The 15,541-nt window shown below is 50.6% G+C and overlaps 5 protein-coding genes across 5 annotated transcripts; 4 read left to right on the top strand and 1 right to left on the bottom strand.

The window, feature by feature from the left end:
• Positions 1-50: 50 nt before the first annotated feature.
• Positions 51-762, top strand: BCR38DRAFT_244308 (uncharacterized protein). Its single transcript, XM_040854419.1, has one exon. The coding sequence runs from the start codon at positions 284-286 to the stop codon at positions 650-652; it is 369 nt and encodes a 122-aa protein (XP_040714469.1). The 5' UTR covers positions 51-283; the 3' UTR covers positions 653-762.
• Positions 763-857: 95 nt separating this feature from the next.
• BCR38DRAFT_486896 (transcription factor TamA) lies at positions 858-2,671 on the top strand (the record flags this gene model as incomplete). Its single annotated transcript, XM_040864086.1, has 2 exons — positions 858-2,357; positions 2,447-2,671. The coding sequence occupies 2 exons, from the start codon at positions 858-860 to the stop codon at positions 2,669-2,671; spliced, it is 1,725 nt and encodes a 574-aa protein (XP_040714470.1).
• Positions 2,672-6,323: 3,652 nt separating this feature from the next.
• Positions 6,324-6,970, top strand: BCR38DRAFT_310444 (uncharacterized protein; the record flags this gene model as incomplete). Its single annotated transcript, XM_040854650.1, has 2 exons — positions 6,324-6,501; positions 6,555-6,970. Coding segments are annotated over 2 exons (594 nt in total), but the record flags the coding sequence as incomplete, so codon positions are not given.
• Positions 6,971-7,646: 676 nt separating this feature from the next.
• Positions 7,647-9,266, bottom strand: BCR38DRAFT_313113 (uncharacterized protein; the record flags this gene model as incomplete). Its single annotated transcript, XM_040854671.1, has 1 exon — positions 7,647-9,266. A coding segment is annotated over one exon (1,620 nt), but the record flags the coding sequence as incomplete, so codon positions are not given.
• A 1,272-nt stretch (positions 9,267-10,538) lies between these two features.
• BCR38DRAFT_486899 (uncharacterized protein) lies at positions 10,539-11,954 on the top strand (the record flags this gene model as incomplete). The annotated part of the gene is made up of 3 exons (XM_040864087.1): positions 10,539-10,733; positions 10,784-11,275; positions 11,325-11,954. 3 exons carry the CDS (start codon positions 10,539-10,541, stop codon positions 11,952-11,954), a joined length of 1,317 nt encoding a protein of 438 aa, XP_040714473.1.
• Between the last annotated feature and the right edge of the window lie 3,587 nt (positions 11,955-15,541).

Raw genomic sequence — 15,541 nt, forward strand, 5'->3', positions numbered from 1 at the left:
TCTCCTTGAGCAGCCCAGAGTTGATCAGATCAGCGCGTTTTTGGTATAGCAGCAATCGCAGTTCAGTGGACCCTCCCTGCCTTGTCAACCTGGGTCGTGCTGTTCCCTCCAGCCGCCAAGGAGTGGCCATTACATCACCCTGCTCGTGGGGATACCTCTGAGACGCACGGCGAACTCTCAGCGCTTCGGACTTGAGATACGGGAGCACGCGCTTTGCCTCCCAAACCAAGGAGCCAAGTAGGGTATTGCGAACCCAATACCCACTCTTTTCTGTCTGCCAGCCATGTCCGGCTCGAGTGTCGTCTCAAGGACGGCTCCAATTGCCATTGCTCCCAAACCTTCCAAACCCACCCTCAGCCCCAGCCGTCAACATAGCACACTCGGAACAAATGACCATCTCTCTAATAGCATGAATGGCCATGACTCCGCCGACTCAGAAGATTCGCCTTTGAGTGGAAGCTTAATATGTAAATCTTGCTTGCGTCGAAGGATCAAGTGTATTTTGAGTGAGGACGAGGACAGCAGCAGCAGTTGTCTCTCGTGTCAGGTGAACGGCATTGAGTGCTCCTTGAATCGAAGCCCGCAACCTCGAAAAAGGAAGTTACCGCGTGATTGTACAGACGACATCAGCCAGAGTTGGAAAAGAGCGTAAGTCTCACCAATATTTCATTGTTGACCCCCGCGGCTTTGTTATCTAGCCACTGCAGGTTTGGGCTTGTCGCAACGCTACGATGGCTGACGGCTGACGTATCATTGGTCCGCGCAGTTCACCTGGCCGGTCTGATAACAGAAGGCGGCGGCAGAACCACTCACCCAGTCTTTCCAGCACAGCTGCCAGCAACTCATTAATTGAGGAGATGGCCAACTTTGGTGGTCCTACTTTGCTCAAGCGCACTCTTGGCCTTCAAGATGACAGATACAGTCAATATATTGGTCCCACGACCGACTTTGAACCTTCCCTGATCAATCTTTCCCCCTTCGACCCCCAGGATGAGAGTCTTCTCGCTCGAGGGACTCTCCGGAAAGTCAGTGATGATGACACCTTTTTGATGCTGCCCGACTATGCCACCCCAGGATATGAACACCAATTGGAGGACGTCGAAGCGATTGAAAGACTCGTGGCGCCCAACGGTCGCAAACTGATCGACCTATATTTTCAAGTCGTTCACCCTAGCTTTCCCATTATCCAGCGGAATGTCTTCTATGAACAGTATGAGCGAGATTATCGGGAGTTCTCACCGGCGCTTCTGGCGGCCGTCTACATCCTCGCAATCAACTGGTGGGATCAGTCCGAGGAGCTCTCCAATCTCCCACGCCCAGATGTCAAAGAAATAGAGAGGATCATGCGCTCGGCTCTTACCGGCGCCTCGTGGCGACCGAAGCTCTCCACGGTTCAAGCCGGTCTTTTACTCTCGCAGAAGCCCGAAGGAGATCAGTGGGCACCAACAGCGCAGTTGGTGGCAACTGCGCAAGAACTTGGTCTGCATCTTGACTGTACCCATTGGAAGATACCACCGTGGGAGAAGGGCCTGAGAAAGAGACTTGCCTGGGCGTTGTACATGCAGGATAAGTGGGGAGCCCTCGTTCACGGCCGACCATCTCACATATTTACGACGAATTGGGTCGTACAGCCTTTGACCCCGAACGACTTTCCCGAATTGGAGTGCGATGAAAATGACACGGAAGAGAAGCTGGAGATTGAACGAGGCCGGACGCTGTTCACGCAGATGGTGTACCTGTCTCAAGTCCTTTCAGAGATTCTGGACACCTTCTACACGCTACAGGCCATGCAGAACGTTGCCAACGCGGGGCCTCAGGGTACCCATCTGGTGCTATCGCTCGCGAAGCCGATACAGTTGAAGTTGAAGGAGTGGTACGCCGCGATTCCGGCAAATATCCGTATGGACTCGTCATTTCAGACGAACAACGTATCATCCACGCGACTTTCCAGCATCGGTTACCTTCATTTGGCGTACTTCGCGACTGAAATCACGTTGCACCGCCGTATCATCCGTTCTCTGGCTGCCGACTCCCAAGCTGTGGATGCTTATGTTCAGCATATCTGTCGGAGTGCTGCGAAGGCTCGTCTCATATCCGCCATGGACTTTGTCAACCGTCTGACACATCAGCATCTCCGAGCGTTTTGGTTCTTTGCCTCAAAAACCAACTTTGCGCTGATTGGCACATTTGGTTCCTTGCTGTGGGCCACTTCCCCGGGCCGAGAGGAGGCAGATTGGTATCGTCGTAGGCTGGGAGAGTACCGCTGGACTCTTAGCGTGAGCAGCAAGCCTGGAGAACGTAAGGGTTTGGCCGAGTTCGCAATGGGAATGCTAGATATCTCGACGGGACTTCTCAAGGTGAGTGCGACTCCACGATCGACCCTTTGCGCCGCCCCACGTATGGTGGCGATCAGTGAAGTCGGCCCATATGCTGACATATCCAGCAGAAACTCCCTGAGAAACCAGAGCTTTCTCGCAGCGGAAGTACCGCCGAAATGGACCTTGGCCGAAGACACAGCCTACTCTCGATGGGACTCGGTGGCGGCCCAATGGAGTTTCAGAGTATGGGCAGTGCTGATGTCAGTGGTGGCCAAAGCCCCGAGAGTTATGACAGCAGCGAGGAGATGTACGACAATTTTGCGCCGACGGGCGGTATTGCATCGCGCAGTTAGGGGACGTGGCAATCTGGCGACGAGGGAAATGGGATATGAGAAATGAAGTCAAGAGTTTCCTAATTTCTCTGAGATGCGGTGGCATGCCGAGGATTCAAAGGAATAGGCTGAAGGGAGTGAGACGAGGTCACGCCATCGCCCCCGACATTGATGATTGATGACGAGCTGAGGGTGCCTTCTTTCACCATGCATGCCACCCACCATTGGCAACTTCGGCTAGTCAAGGATATCGTGTTGTTGCTTTGCTTTTCATTTGCTTGTGCTCTTCCTTTCGCTTTTCTTTCTCTGTATACCCCCAACTAGACGAGTGTTTGTCTCGCATGTTAGACTCTCGGCCGCTGTCGCTACGTTCCCCCATTCGTGGTGTTAGTGGTTGGTTCGCTTCTCCGGGTCGGCATTCTCGAATCGCACAACAGAAAGCATCGAAGATTTAGGACATAGCTACAGGTGTGGAAAGATCGAAAGACTCGTAAATAAAGCAAACTTGCATATTTACACTCCCCAGTCACTGACTCACCGCTGCTGTTGGGCGGGAAAGACAGGGAAAGCCATTTTCTTTACCTGAGTTACCCAAGTGCCCAAGAAAGACCCACTGGTGCCGCGTCACTGGCCGCTTGCTGGCTGGTCGTTTTATTGACCGCCTGAGTGTGTCGATTCGTTGACTTAGCTTTTCACATTGGTGCATGAACTTACTTCGTGGTGTACCTAGGTACATTGCTGGCTGGTCGCATTGGTAGCTGTCAAGAAATCTTCTAGCATCGCATGGCACTTACACACCCTGAAGAACATGGTTTCCATCCAAGAGGCAGTAGATGGCTGTACCTCGAGTGTGGGCTCTTGTATCGGTGCGTTCTTTGCGCACAACCACAATTAGAGCTCGGGGCTGTTACAAAAGTTGAGTGGATGCCGTTCCTGACCGCTCAACAACGCCAGCTAACCCACACCTGCCGCGGTATGGCTCCTCCGGTAATTGGTGAATTTATGTTGTATATTTCAGTAGTGACGCTACGATAGGTCATGGAGCGTCCAGGGTTCCGACTGGATTGGTCTGGGTCTGGGAATAGTCGGCCTACCATGTAATTCACAGCGGTGCAAGTTAGTGACAACTCCTATATGAGCTAGCTGTCTTGCCTGCTGTATGGATCTGCAGGCCGGTGAATGCTGTAACATACCGCGGCCATGTACGTGCATTGGTCACATCTCCCTCATGTGTAGGTGTTGTCGTGTCTACAAATTCTCAAGTCAGGATAATGGCAAGTCTGGGGAGGAATAAGTGCATTTGAATTCAGCTCAATACTACAACTTCTAGTTCCCTAAGCATGTCACGATTTAGACACGCAGCTCTGTCGAAGCTCTATTTTTGAAGATGAGCCCTACATTGTATTCGCCCCGGTGCTGTTTTCTGGTGCATACTATCCCCCCATAATCTCCTTATACGGCACGACCGAGAAAAGCGGACAGGAATACGGTGAAAACAGATATGAACATCGACTTCCGGTTGCGTAGTATTGGTAAGATGAAGAGGTGCCCCAGGGACGGACAAGGAGGCAGGGGTTGTAGTCTGGAAAACTATACGAACGTTTCAACGGCATTCCCCATCGGCCGCCCACATGGCCAAACTGCTCAGTTCGAACAAGAAATAGTTGCGCCCGTTAGGGTACGTCAAGCGTTTTCTTTATTATCCTGCGGAAGTGGAGCATCCATCCGTACTTTAGGTGCACGTGAGCGCGTTCCCGGCTAGCTGGAACCACGGGTAGGGCGGGCGCTAGCGAATATTGTATTGGAAGGCGTCCTAGCCTCTTTGGAACAGTTACAAACAAACTGTTGGGAGAGTAAACAGAGGATAACTTAAGTGCCTCGATCTGAAGCGCAATGTAGTCCAAGGGCTCCGTAGAACGGCAGTCTTTTTGGCTTGGGGACACAGGTCTTCTTGCATTTCCCTGCAACATATTACTCACCGGGACCTTAATTTAGAAAGGCGACCTAGGATATTACATACGTTGATTAGTAGACAATATGTTTGATCACTAGAGAAACGACAGAATCAATACTAAGCTTTGCTATATCACTATCTAGAATACATAACTGCTAAGAATATTCTTTAAGGTTCTCTACAATAATTTATTTATCGACCGGTAAAATCCTAATAGATAGCTTAACCAAGGTACTTAGGCGATAGTCGTCCAAGCGGTGTATATTATACTTCAATCTATAAATTGGAGGCAGGGCGATTGTTAGGTGATATGCATTTCTGTTTATATTTGTTTCGTTAACTCTCAGTAATCTACTTATATATATTGTGACTTACACGCTCTCCTATACCTACTTCTTACGTAACTCAATGCCATTTAGAATCTGCCTCTTTTCAAGCATCGCTAGTTGCAAATACTTTTGGTGGACAAGTATTCAAGATGGGTCATATGCGAATTTGAAATGTCTATTGTTGAGTGTCGAGTAAAATCCTGTGCTCACGATATCACCTATATCTTTCTCAATCCGCTAAATAGACTTTTATTACAAGTGCGCACTAAGCTGTCCGTGATCGGAGATTTTCGTGTTTGTCGACCATCAAACAATGGCCGCGGTTGATATTCTTAGGCTTCGTTCCTTGTGATCGGGTGTTGGGATTTGATAACCAGGCGTTCTCGAAGGTGAAGTATTGTTGGGCATGCTAGGCCGCTTGAGAATAGCAGACATATACGGAAGCCCCCAGAATATATAGTCTGCTGGGCCTTTATGGGTTTAACTCGTAGTAGGTGTCGGCTTGTCGTGTATAGCTGTTGTGCTTCACTCAACCGATGACAGGCATGGTCATGTCTTACGCAGCCATCCTGCTCAACCTTTTGATTATCTTTGGCTTGTCATTGTGTATTCGAGTGTCACCCCAATAGTCCGTGAAGTTTGCCTCGAAGTGTGAGACATTTTGGGCTTCGCATGCTAATATCAAGCAATATGGCCACGCACTGCTGGATGACTCTTAGCGGAGGCTGACTGTTGGAAAGTTCGGCACCCGTAGTCTTACTAGGAATTGAATCAGCGATTGGTAAGGTCTCATAGAGTATGACGGTTGACGGTAGATTCTCGTTGACGGGGAGGCTGCGGAATAGTGCTAATCTGGATTGGTCGACTATATTGTAGTAAGATAAGAATGCTTACACTGACAAGGTTGGAAACGAGTTGCCTTAAATGCACGTATGGTAGCTTTGCTCCAACCCGACAAGAGTTGTTCTAAGATCTTATGCCAAGCCATCCTGCCTCGCCAGTGAGCAAGATATCATAGTCAGCAACCAAAGCGATCGTCAAGGCTTTATATTCTCATTCGCCTTTGACGGGACAGCTCAGAACGCCAACTTTGCCAGTATATTGGCCGCGCCCCAAAAGCCACGTCAATTTGCCAAAGTCGGTAGCGTAGCCTTACACCACAGACGTCAGAGCAAGCAGGCTTGCCCGTAATGAGAAAAGCTGCTGCAGTCAGGCGTAGGACGCTCGTCAGTTTGCCCCGATCAACACAGGCGGCCAAGGGTTAATTAGAAGATGTGTTTTCTTACATATTGACTGTTGTTATTTCTGTGTTTTGATTCCAACTTCCTGCGAGCTCTGGAAATATAAGTAGCTCCTATTCACCATGGCAGCCTCACGATCCACTATGTTCTCGTTTCTATGCCTTGCGGCCGTGGCCAGGTCGCATCTTCTGATCACGTACCCAGGATCGAAAGGATACAACCTAGCGGTCAACGGCTCCGTAGTGGACACTAACGGTCTCAGTATCGGGACTGACCCCGACACCGATGATCCCATATATCCCTATGGCGAGCAATGGCTTTTCCCATGTAGGTATGTCCTCTCACATTCAGAGGCATGCAAGGCTGACGCCAGCCCGCAGGCGGCGGTCTCCCCGTCTCCCAAAACCGCACAACCTGGCCCGTAACCGGCAACGGCGCCCTCAGCTTCCAACCCGGCCTACAAGCCGGGCACTCCACCGCCATGCTCTCCATCAACCTCGGGCTCGGCACCATCCCAATCAACTACAGCCTGCCCATGGTCCCCATCTTCTCCATCACTGGCCCTACGAACGAACAGTACTTCGACGCTCTCTGCCTGCCTTCGGTTCCTTTCCCCTCAGGTGTGAGTCCTCGCCCGGGCGACAACGCCACGATTCAGATTGTCGAGGCCGATAAAAACGGCGCGGCGCTGTACAGCTGCGTGGACGTGACATTCGTCGAGGCGGGGGAGGTTACCGCGCCGGGGGACGGGACATGTGCTAATTCGAGTAGTATCAGTTTCCATACTGTGTCGACGAGTGGGGGACACAAATGGGGGTATAGTTCTGGTCAGATGATTGGTTTGGGGCTCGGGGTCGGTTTGCCGTTGTTGATTGCTGTGGCTGCGTTGAGCTTTTTTTTGTGGAAGGCAAGGAGGCAGCTGGCGCAGAGGCAAACGGGTTGATTCGGTCGTTACTGGAGGAACATCAGGCACTCAAGGTGTGGAGCGTGTTAAAATAGGGTGTCGAGAGATGGGCTGAACAGATCGGGCCACTGTGCCAACATGGCCTCTGCGGATGGCCATGCCGACATTATGTGTGTATGCAGTACGTACGTCCATTTCTTCATTTAGGTTACGAAGTAGACAGTTGATAATAACCTGCAATGGCGTTGTCTCATATATCATTATCTCGAAGTTATGTTATTGATACATGTGCCATCGTTGGAAGAGTTGTTCAAGCATCATCCGTTGATTAAGATTGTTTGCCGCCTTTCTGCTATAATACGAACGTTATAATTATGAGCATTGCTTCTCAAGCCCGAAGTGGTGTTTTTACCGGTCCCAACAACCATACCCACCTTGTAAACATCGACCTTGTAGTCTAGGCTTACAGGCAACGCCGCCCTATCGCTGTAATGCAAATGCTATAATAACCATGCCTCTAAAGGGCTCAACCAGAGTCAACTGGATCCATTTCGCAGTCTCGGTCCGTCTAGTCCTGACTTGCAGACAAATCCAGGTTCTTATCCCACAGGTTTCTCAGGAGCGCAGCGACGGTGTTATCGTCTCCGTCCACAAAGCCCGATCCACTAAGACGATCTTGTATCCTGTCCTCTTCAGCCTCGAAACTCGAATTTGCGCCATTCGTTCGAACCGATTCTGTTCGTCGGGGCGTGGGTGGGCGCGATCTTTGGGACGGCACCAGGCTTTCATTCAAGCCGTAGCCCCGAGAGTCATTCGATGTTTTCTTGTTGTGTGTTGACCCATTGCTTCGGTGGCCGTTCTGCTTGGGTATGAGTTGTCGCTTATCGGCGTTAGGAAGCTGATGGAGACGTGCTATTGATCTCGCAATGGGGTTCTGATATCTGCGTACCACAAGATACTCCGACCCTGTGCGGTCGAGCATCTTGCCGATACGAGGATCTCTTGTGTCGTAAACGCCGCCGCCGACCAGTGGACTCGCCCCGACCGCCCCCACACTGCCGCTGCCTTGCGTAGGTTCCATGCTAGAGCTTGCACGTTGGAGGTTCAACTTCTGCTGCGTGCGTGATGTCTCTGCCGGTGGAGCCCTGTAACCAGATCTTCTGGTTCGCGGGGCTAGGGCGCTGCCATTCTCCTCTTCTGGCTCGTCGGTCGCAGAGTCTCGGTGCTCTTGCTGAAGGTCGGCCAGCGATCGTGGACGTCTGACGCGGTCGCGGTCATTTTGCCGGGCGGTGGCTCTTGTACGTGAGTAAAAGGAGCCAGCATCAGGGTTTGCCACAGAACTCGGTCCATCGACAAATCGCGACGTGAGTTCATCCTTGGAGCCCACGAGGGTTGTGCCAGTAAGACCGGTTCCAGCCCGAGTCGTCTTCGGAGTCCCATAGAGTGTAGAAGACGCTCGGCTCAAACCAGAGTCTGGGGAGGGTGAATGAGGATGTACTCGCACCGTTTCAATGGACATTTGTGGCGGCGCGCCGTGAGACGGCGTTCTTTGCAGTAGTCTCGATGTCAACGATATCTTACGATGGGCGGTATCGCGCTCGGGAGTTTCGCACTCCTCATTAGGTACGGTCGGAGGTGTATGACGTTGCGGGCTCACCTCCAGGCTTGCTGGCACCTTCCCCGAGGAAGGTACACTGCCAGCGACCGAGCCGCGTCGCGAAAGGTAAGGTGAGGCTGAACCACTGGCGTCCACCCACTCGCCTTCGTCGTCCTCCTGGCCGTCGTTGCCTAAATCAAAATGCACTTGGCTCTTAGCACCACCCTTGAGCTTGCTGATTTCCTTTTGGGATGAGGTCCGTTTGATGTTCGTGCCAGACTTGGCTCGTTTGCCCACTTCCACGTGCGAACGGTTGCGCTTGAGACTCGTGTGCGATGAGTTTTTCTTCAGGTTTGTGGCCGAGTTGTCGCGCGACAGCCTCACGTCGGACGTAGTTCGGCGATGAGCAGCGAGCAGCATGGGGGGTCGTTCTGGGCGTTCGGGCGAGGGGGATACGTGTCGTCGAGTTTGATTGAATTTCGTAGTTGAAGTCGCGTGGTTCTTGGGTAAAGCCTTGGACGACGGGACGCGTGTATGTAAACGGCCGCTGCTCACGACGTGCTTGTGGTACTTGGGCCGTTGTAGCGGTTGCGACGTAGACGTATGATCGCTCACCTGCGAGTCACTGTCATGGGAGACATGGTGGTTCAGCGGCGGGCGCTTTGATTGGTTTGGCAGCCCCGACTCGTTGTCTCTGTCCTTGGCCATGGTTGCTTATTGCTGCCACGGGCACGGGTGGTCGCCCCAAAGCAAACTTGTCTTCCGCGGGGTGGCTTCGGCCAGACCAAATCATAGAACCAAAATGTCGCCTTTGAGATTGGAAGTCCCGAGGTCGGGTTGTCGAACGTTTCGGGAGGGTTGCAGAGCCTGAGTGAAGCAGTCGGATGCGGTATGGTGTTCAATGTTCAGGGGCCTGCGAACCACTGAAACGGTCGGCCAGTGACGTTGTATCTCCGTAGACGCATAAGAGTAGAATGACAATTTCCCTACGACATGCACATGAACAACGAACAGGATCGTCACAGGTATCCCACAGGCTTGACTGGAGTTTCTGCCTGCAGGATGGGATTGGCAAGGTTGAGGAAAGGACGAAGAATTGATACGATCCGGTGGCCCCATAAATGTGACAAACGAGCCTATCTGACTTTGTTCCTTCCAGCTTCATGTGTTTTCGTTCCGGGGAAGACACGGAGTCTTTTTCGTGGAGTAGCGGTGACCGACTTTCTCAGAGCCGTAATTGGCTAGGTTTCCAATGGCAGCGCAAAAGAAGCGCAAGGGAAGGTTCAATGAGGTTCAATGTTCGAAGCTTGGGGGCCTGCACGTGGAAATCATATCCCGAAAGTGGGGTAGATGCAGCGCTGAATCAGCTGAAAACTATCGCCCTATCGCGGCCTGTGACAGTGGTAGCCGTCGGGGCCCGCCCACAACCCCTTATTTGCGGGGGTGTGAGATAGACATAGGACTTGTTCAGATTCCATTGACTTTCCAGATTTCGACGCTTGCGCTGCATCATGGTGATACCATCCCAGCGTATCCTAGCCTGCTCAATTGACTTCCCCGTAAATCCATTGCGACTGCCGGTTCTCGTCGCGATCATTGCTCTTAGATTGCTCAAAGCGCTTCTACAATATGGAACGTGTATCGTCGCAGTACATTACGCTCGACCCCTTAGAACCGGGTAATTGTAGACGAAAGGTGTTCAATTCCATTCAGCCTGCGTTCTCGCATCCTGTGTCCTGGAACAAAAGTTGGGGCCAGTCCCTCAATTGGACTTGGAATATGCATTTGAGATGAACCTCAGTTGCCTCACTCCTCCTCTTCAGGCTCGGGATTTGCATCCTCGTCGTTCGAGATAGCATCATAATGGACCCATATCAGACAAATTTCGCAGCTCTCGGAGCACTATGCGCATTGCTTCTTGCGTGCCAGCCAACTCGAATGGAAAAATCGAAGCCAGAATCAGGTTCACCGAAGCGGGCAAAACCAAAGACATTCAAGAATCCTCAAGCAGACTACTATTATGTTTATGCACTTGTGATGGGTGCGGACTGGCTTCAGGTAATCGAGTTCGCCTCTCGAAAGGTTACAGTCATGTTAATGTGAATCAGGGGCCTTATTTGTACTCGCTCTACAAAGACGAGCATGGGGTCTCATCGAGCGTTGTGTTCGCTCTCTTCACGACGGGATTCTTGTCAGGCGGCCTGAGTGCTTACTTCGTCGGGTCGTTGGCCGATAAATATGGCCGGAAAAAGACATGCCTCGCCTTCTGTCTCCTGAACTCGGCGTCCTGCTTGTTGACCATGGTCCCGATGGTGCCGCTGTTATTCGCCGGACGTGTACTCGGCGGCATCAGCACTAGCATTCTCTTCAGCGTGTTTGATAGTTGGCTAGTCTCCAATTTTCGGGAGCGGAGATTGGTTGAGAAGGGGTGTGACCTTTCTCAGACGTATGGGACCATGAGCACGATCAACAGTGTCACGGCAATTGCTAGTGGTGTCATGAGTGATGTTGTTGTTTGGATGACTGGCACGAAAAAAGCGCCGTTTCTCGTCAGCGCTATTCTCTTGTGGTTGGCGACGCCGACAATAAAATCAAGATGGGTACGACAGCCACCCGCCTCAGGTTGGGTCGAAACTAACAATAATGCAGGCTGAGAACTATGGTAGTGCAGCTACTAAAGGAAAGAAAAACAACGAGACGACGAGTATGTGGTCCATCATCAAACGCCCTGTGATCATGGCCCTCGCTCTGGCAATGACGATGTTTGAAGGGTCGATGTATCTATTTGTATTTTTCTGGGTCCCGGCCCTGAAGTCGGTTCAACAGTCAGCCGGAGAGCTGCCCTATGGCTTCATTTTCGCCAGTTTCATGGCTTCTGTCATGGCGGCCTCGCTCGCCTTCAACCTCGTCATGCAGAGGCGACTGATGAGGTATTCGCGGCTCTTAGTTCTTCTTCTGGTTGTAGCCAACTTCGTCTTCGTCAAGCTCTCCAGTCCCAAGACGGAACAGTCCACCTTTTGGTTTTTCTGCCTGTTCGAGGCTTGCGTGGGGCTTTACTTCCCTTGCATCGGATATCTGAAAGGTCGAATGATTGAAGATGGGATCCGAGCCAAGGTTTACAGTCTGATGCGCGTGCCGCTCAACATTTTTGTGGTTGTTTCGTTGATATTTGCGAGGGAAAGCGGGGATTTCGGCAGGGTGTTTTCGGTTTGCTCCATGTTCCTCACTGCGGCATTTGGTGCTGTCTGGGCGGTAACGTTGAATGAAGACATTCCCTGATTGAGGTCCGTGGAGCTAGTCCTGAGTTGCCCGGATTGTCGAGAATCATTAGAGCTTTGAGGCGGGTAGGCCCCCGGAGGCAGTATCGAAGTATCTCGTGGCATGCAATTATTTCCATCTTCCTCACTAAATTTGCTCCAGGTAGACGTACGTTAAGTGGCGTGGAAGCACTGTCAAGTTGAGGTTAGCAAGTCTTCAAGCTGATGGAGACATGATTCGGTGCTTCTAGATGGATTGGCCCATGCACCTAAATGTCGTAACTGTGCACTCCCACACTCGAACCCAGCTAGGACACAACAACGACGGGTCTATTTGTGGTGACGAATTTGGACGTTAGCCAATGATGGAACCAAGTTGAAAAGATGCCTACAAGACGCAACACCTAAGCTCCTAACAGCCTGAGACAACTCATAATCACGCTATCAAGGTCACCACCAGAGCCTCGTATTCATAGATCCGCATGGTCAGAGTCCTTCGATTTCGACTTCTCGGATAGATAGCATATATTTCTGGTGCACCCGTCAGGAAGTTTGTCAGCGGCCAATCTATAGTGATGCCGGAAGACAGTCCTTCTGATAAGGCAATCGTCCCACAGAGTAATTAGGAATTATCTGTGGATGTTAAGTTGTTATCCCAGTATAAATTTGCAAGAATGCATTCATGATAACGTGAAACCCCATTGACTATTCCACTTTCTAGTTACCCATTGTGGTTTGGGGGGTACACATAAGGCACCTATGAGCAGTCCTATCTTTATGAAAACATGCATTTATGAAGAAGCCTGCATGTAATAAAAACTCTCTTGTCATTCTTGGTTTGAAGTAGGCTTGCCTACTACTTTGACGGCCACAGGTGCACAGGTTTCTGTTAAAGCCCGACTCAGCTATCGCAGATAACTTTAGCCAACCTTTAAATGAACTCCAAATTCCCATTGGATCATCCCAGGCTTATTAAGAGTGCTGATAATCACGAGGTGAGGGTTAAGTAAAGACAAACCAAGAATGTAGCTCTGAGGTCCCTCAATAGTGGAGTTTCTTGTCATTATTCGGTTTTAGTTGAATTTATTTGTCAATGAGATATCTACGTGAGATAAATAGGTTCATTTTTGATTGCCACATCAACTGGTGGGCAGTTTCAAAAGATAAGCTTGTTTCTTAATGTGGCCTATCATGGTGAGAATCCTAAAGAGGACAAACCGTCTATTAGTCATTGTAGCATATCGTGTGTTGATACAACAAGACACGAAACGATTGTCCGCGCCTTTTCTACCCCATAAGTATACGGGCTTGAGGGTTGGAATGGTAGAACCATGACGAGCTTAACCTTTGGCGAAGTCCATTCGGGATTAATTACATATTTCAAGACGGCTTAGCATTGGCAAAGGCAGCAACGAAACAAATGTCCGTCCGTCCTCAGTCATTCGCAGACGCCATCCCCAGGCCTTCACTCGTTGGGCTGCCAATCTGCGGACGGCAGGCATGGTATAGGATATTGATTTATCGTCTCCCAGTCTCATATGGGGGCAAAGGCATTGCTGTTTCTCGGTTTTGCACCACTTTCTCACCCCATCAAGACTTATTTCGAACCCTTCTTCATGCTCCGTGTTTCATGGACCCCAGCTGTCGTCGATATCACTCTGACTGGAGGCATGGATGGTTGTGAAAATGAGCCCCAGTGAACTCCAGCGAACAACCTCTCGGAGGTGCATTCAATACAACGTTCGGTGTATTGAGTGTCCCTGTGCCTCCGGAGAGACTGCCTGGTGTATTTCCTGTGAGAGCACACACGCACAGATCCTGTAGCCCCTATACTGCAGTTACAGTTGCCATAATCGCCAAGTCTTGGCCGAAGGGGAACAGGATGGCAGCATGCAAGCTTCGACATACGTAGGAACAGACCTGCCAGCTCAACTCTCGCAGATCCTCCTGGTGTGCTCCCCAGTAATAATAGCCATTTTCACAGAATGAAACTTGGCGTAGCAAGGCCACTAATTGTTGCGTGTCTGAGCCAAGTTGTTCTGGCGAACTGGACAAGTCTCTGAGATATGATCGGTATTTTGTGTATGATGGATGATGTACTCGTAAATGGTTTCTTTGCTGCTCGAAATGTTGGAATTCCGTGTCGAAGGAAATACGCCTCAACGCTCGGAGCATTACCCGAGGCATAACAGAGTAGAAAATGGGAGATGGCGGTTTGTTTTTAGTAGTAGCTCCTCTGGTCAGGTCTCCAAGGGATCTTTCTTTCCCACTGCCTGCAAAGCAACCGTCCCACGATAGACTGTAGCCCTCGGAAGAACACTGACCTAACTGTGTTCTGTTGTCCATTTTCCCGCCAGGGTATGCCTGTAAATTATACTAGTCAGTATATTTAGTTGAGTGATAAATTAGCTGTGAAGTGACTTGCGTGCGAAAATGGTCAAATTTGGGATCGTAGTGTTCTCTATGGATGGTCAATTTTCCTGCTTTTGGTGAACGTTGAAATGACAAATCTGTTCTCAGAGCCCAAGTTTGGTGACGATCAAATCAATGTCTCAAGACCTGTGATCAGCCGGGATGTGGGATACTGTAACGTTCCTCTGTCCATCTGTCCAAGGGAAGTGAGAATCCAAGTATTATTACCACAATTGAGACTATAAACCAGTCCTTCCTATTCATTCAATAATCTTTCGATACTGATGAACTTGACATGGGGGTGATGAGTTACCCCCAAGACAGTCCGGTGCGATCGACACAAGGTATGTGCAAGATGACGGCTGCAGCCCATTGTCTGGAATAAGAAAATAAAATAATATTAAATACGCCGTAGGTGTTAACCCTCGGTACCTCTACAAGTACTCCCTTAAGGGGCTATAGATGATATAGCGGGCCCTTAAGCCGCGTCGGGCGGTTATACAGGTAAACTTGTAGCCAAACGACTACTAAACCTCCTGTCCCTCCCTAAGTCTGTGCTACAACCCCTGCCTGAACTACCGATAAGTGTGGTAATGTGGCACTTAAATTCGTCCTCAGGGGTGGGATGCTGCTGATGTGCAGAAGATGCTCGACTATTTTTTTTTGTCGCGACAAGTCGTAGTATCTGCTAATTGGGGTTCTCGTCGAGCGTATACATCTCAACCATACGCTCAAGTGGATAGACCGTAACGTGGTCTAGACGCTCGCAAGAATCGCGGCGAGAGGGCGTGCTGCGCGCCTTCTATCGTGAGGGGACGGGTTCGCCGACGAGCGTTATCGGATAGGCGAGGTCCGATAAGGGGCCGGATTAACGATTCGAATTCTGGACCGGCTGTCGAGTTATATTCCGCCGACGTAGTGCTTGACGGTCGACTGGCTAGGATGCTCGTAATCCTAAACTGCACCAATCTCCCTATTATCGCTAGGTAGGCGAAGTCAACAAGGTGGGCAGCGCGCCATAAGGGTTGACTAAACCCCCTTGTGTGTCAGCTGCAGGATTCGAACCCGCGACTCGTCACCGACCCAAGTGGGCGAGGCTGAAATCGGGACTTATCTACCAGCGAAGTGACCAACTACACCAGCCGACAATAAGAAAATAAGTCTATCCCAACACGTTTCGTCTTTCTAGGACGAAAA

This window comes from Pseudomassariella vexata (genome assembly GCF_002105095.1).
Source record: "Pseudomassariella vexata strain CBS 129021 chromosome Unknown BCR38scaffold_9, whole genome shotgun sequence".
In the NCBI taxonomy this organism is placed as follows: Eukaryota; Fungi; Ascomycota; class Sordariomycetes; order Amphisphaeriales; family Pseudomassariaceae; genus Pseudomassariella; species Pseudomassariella vexata.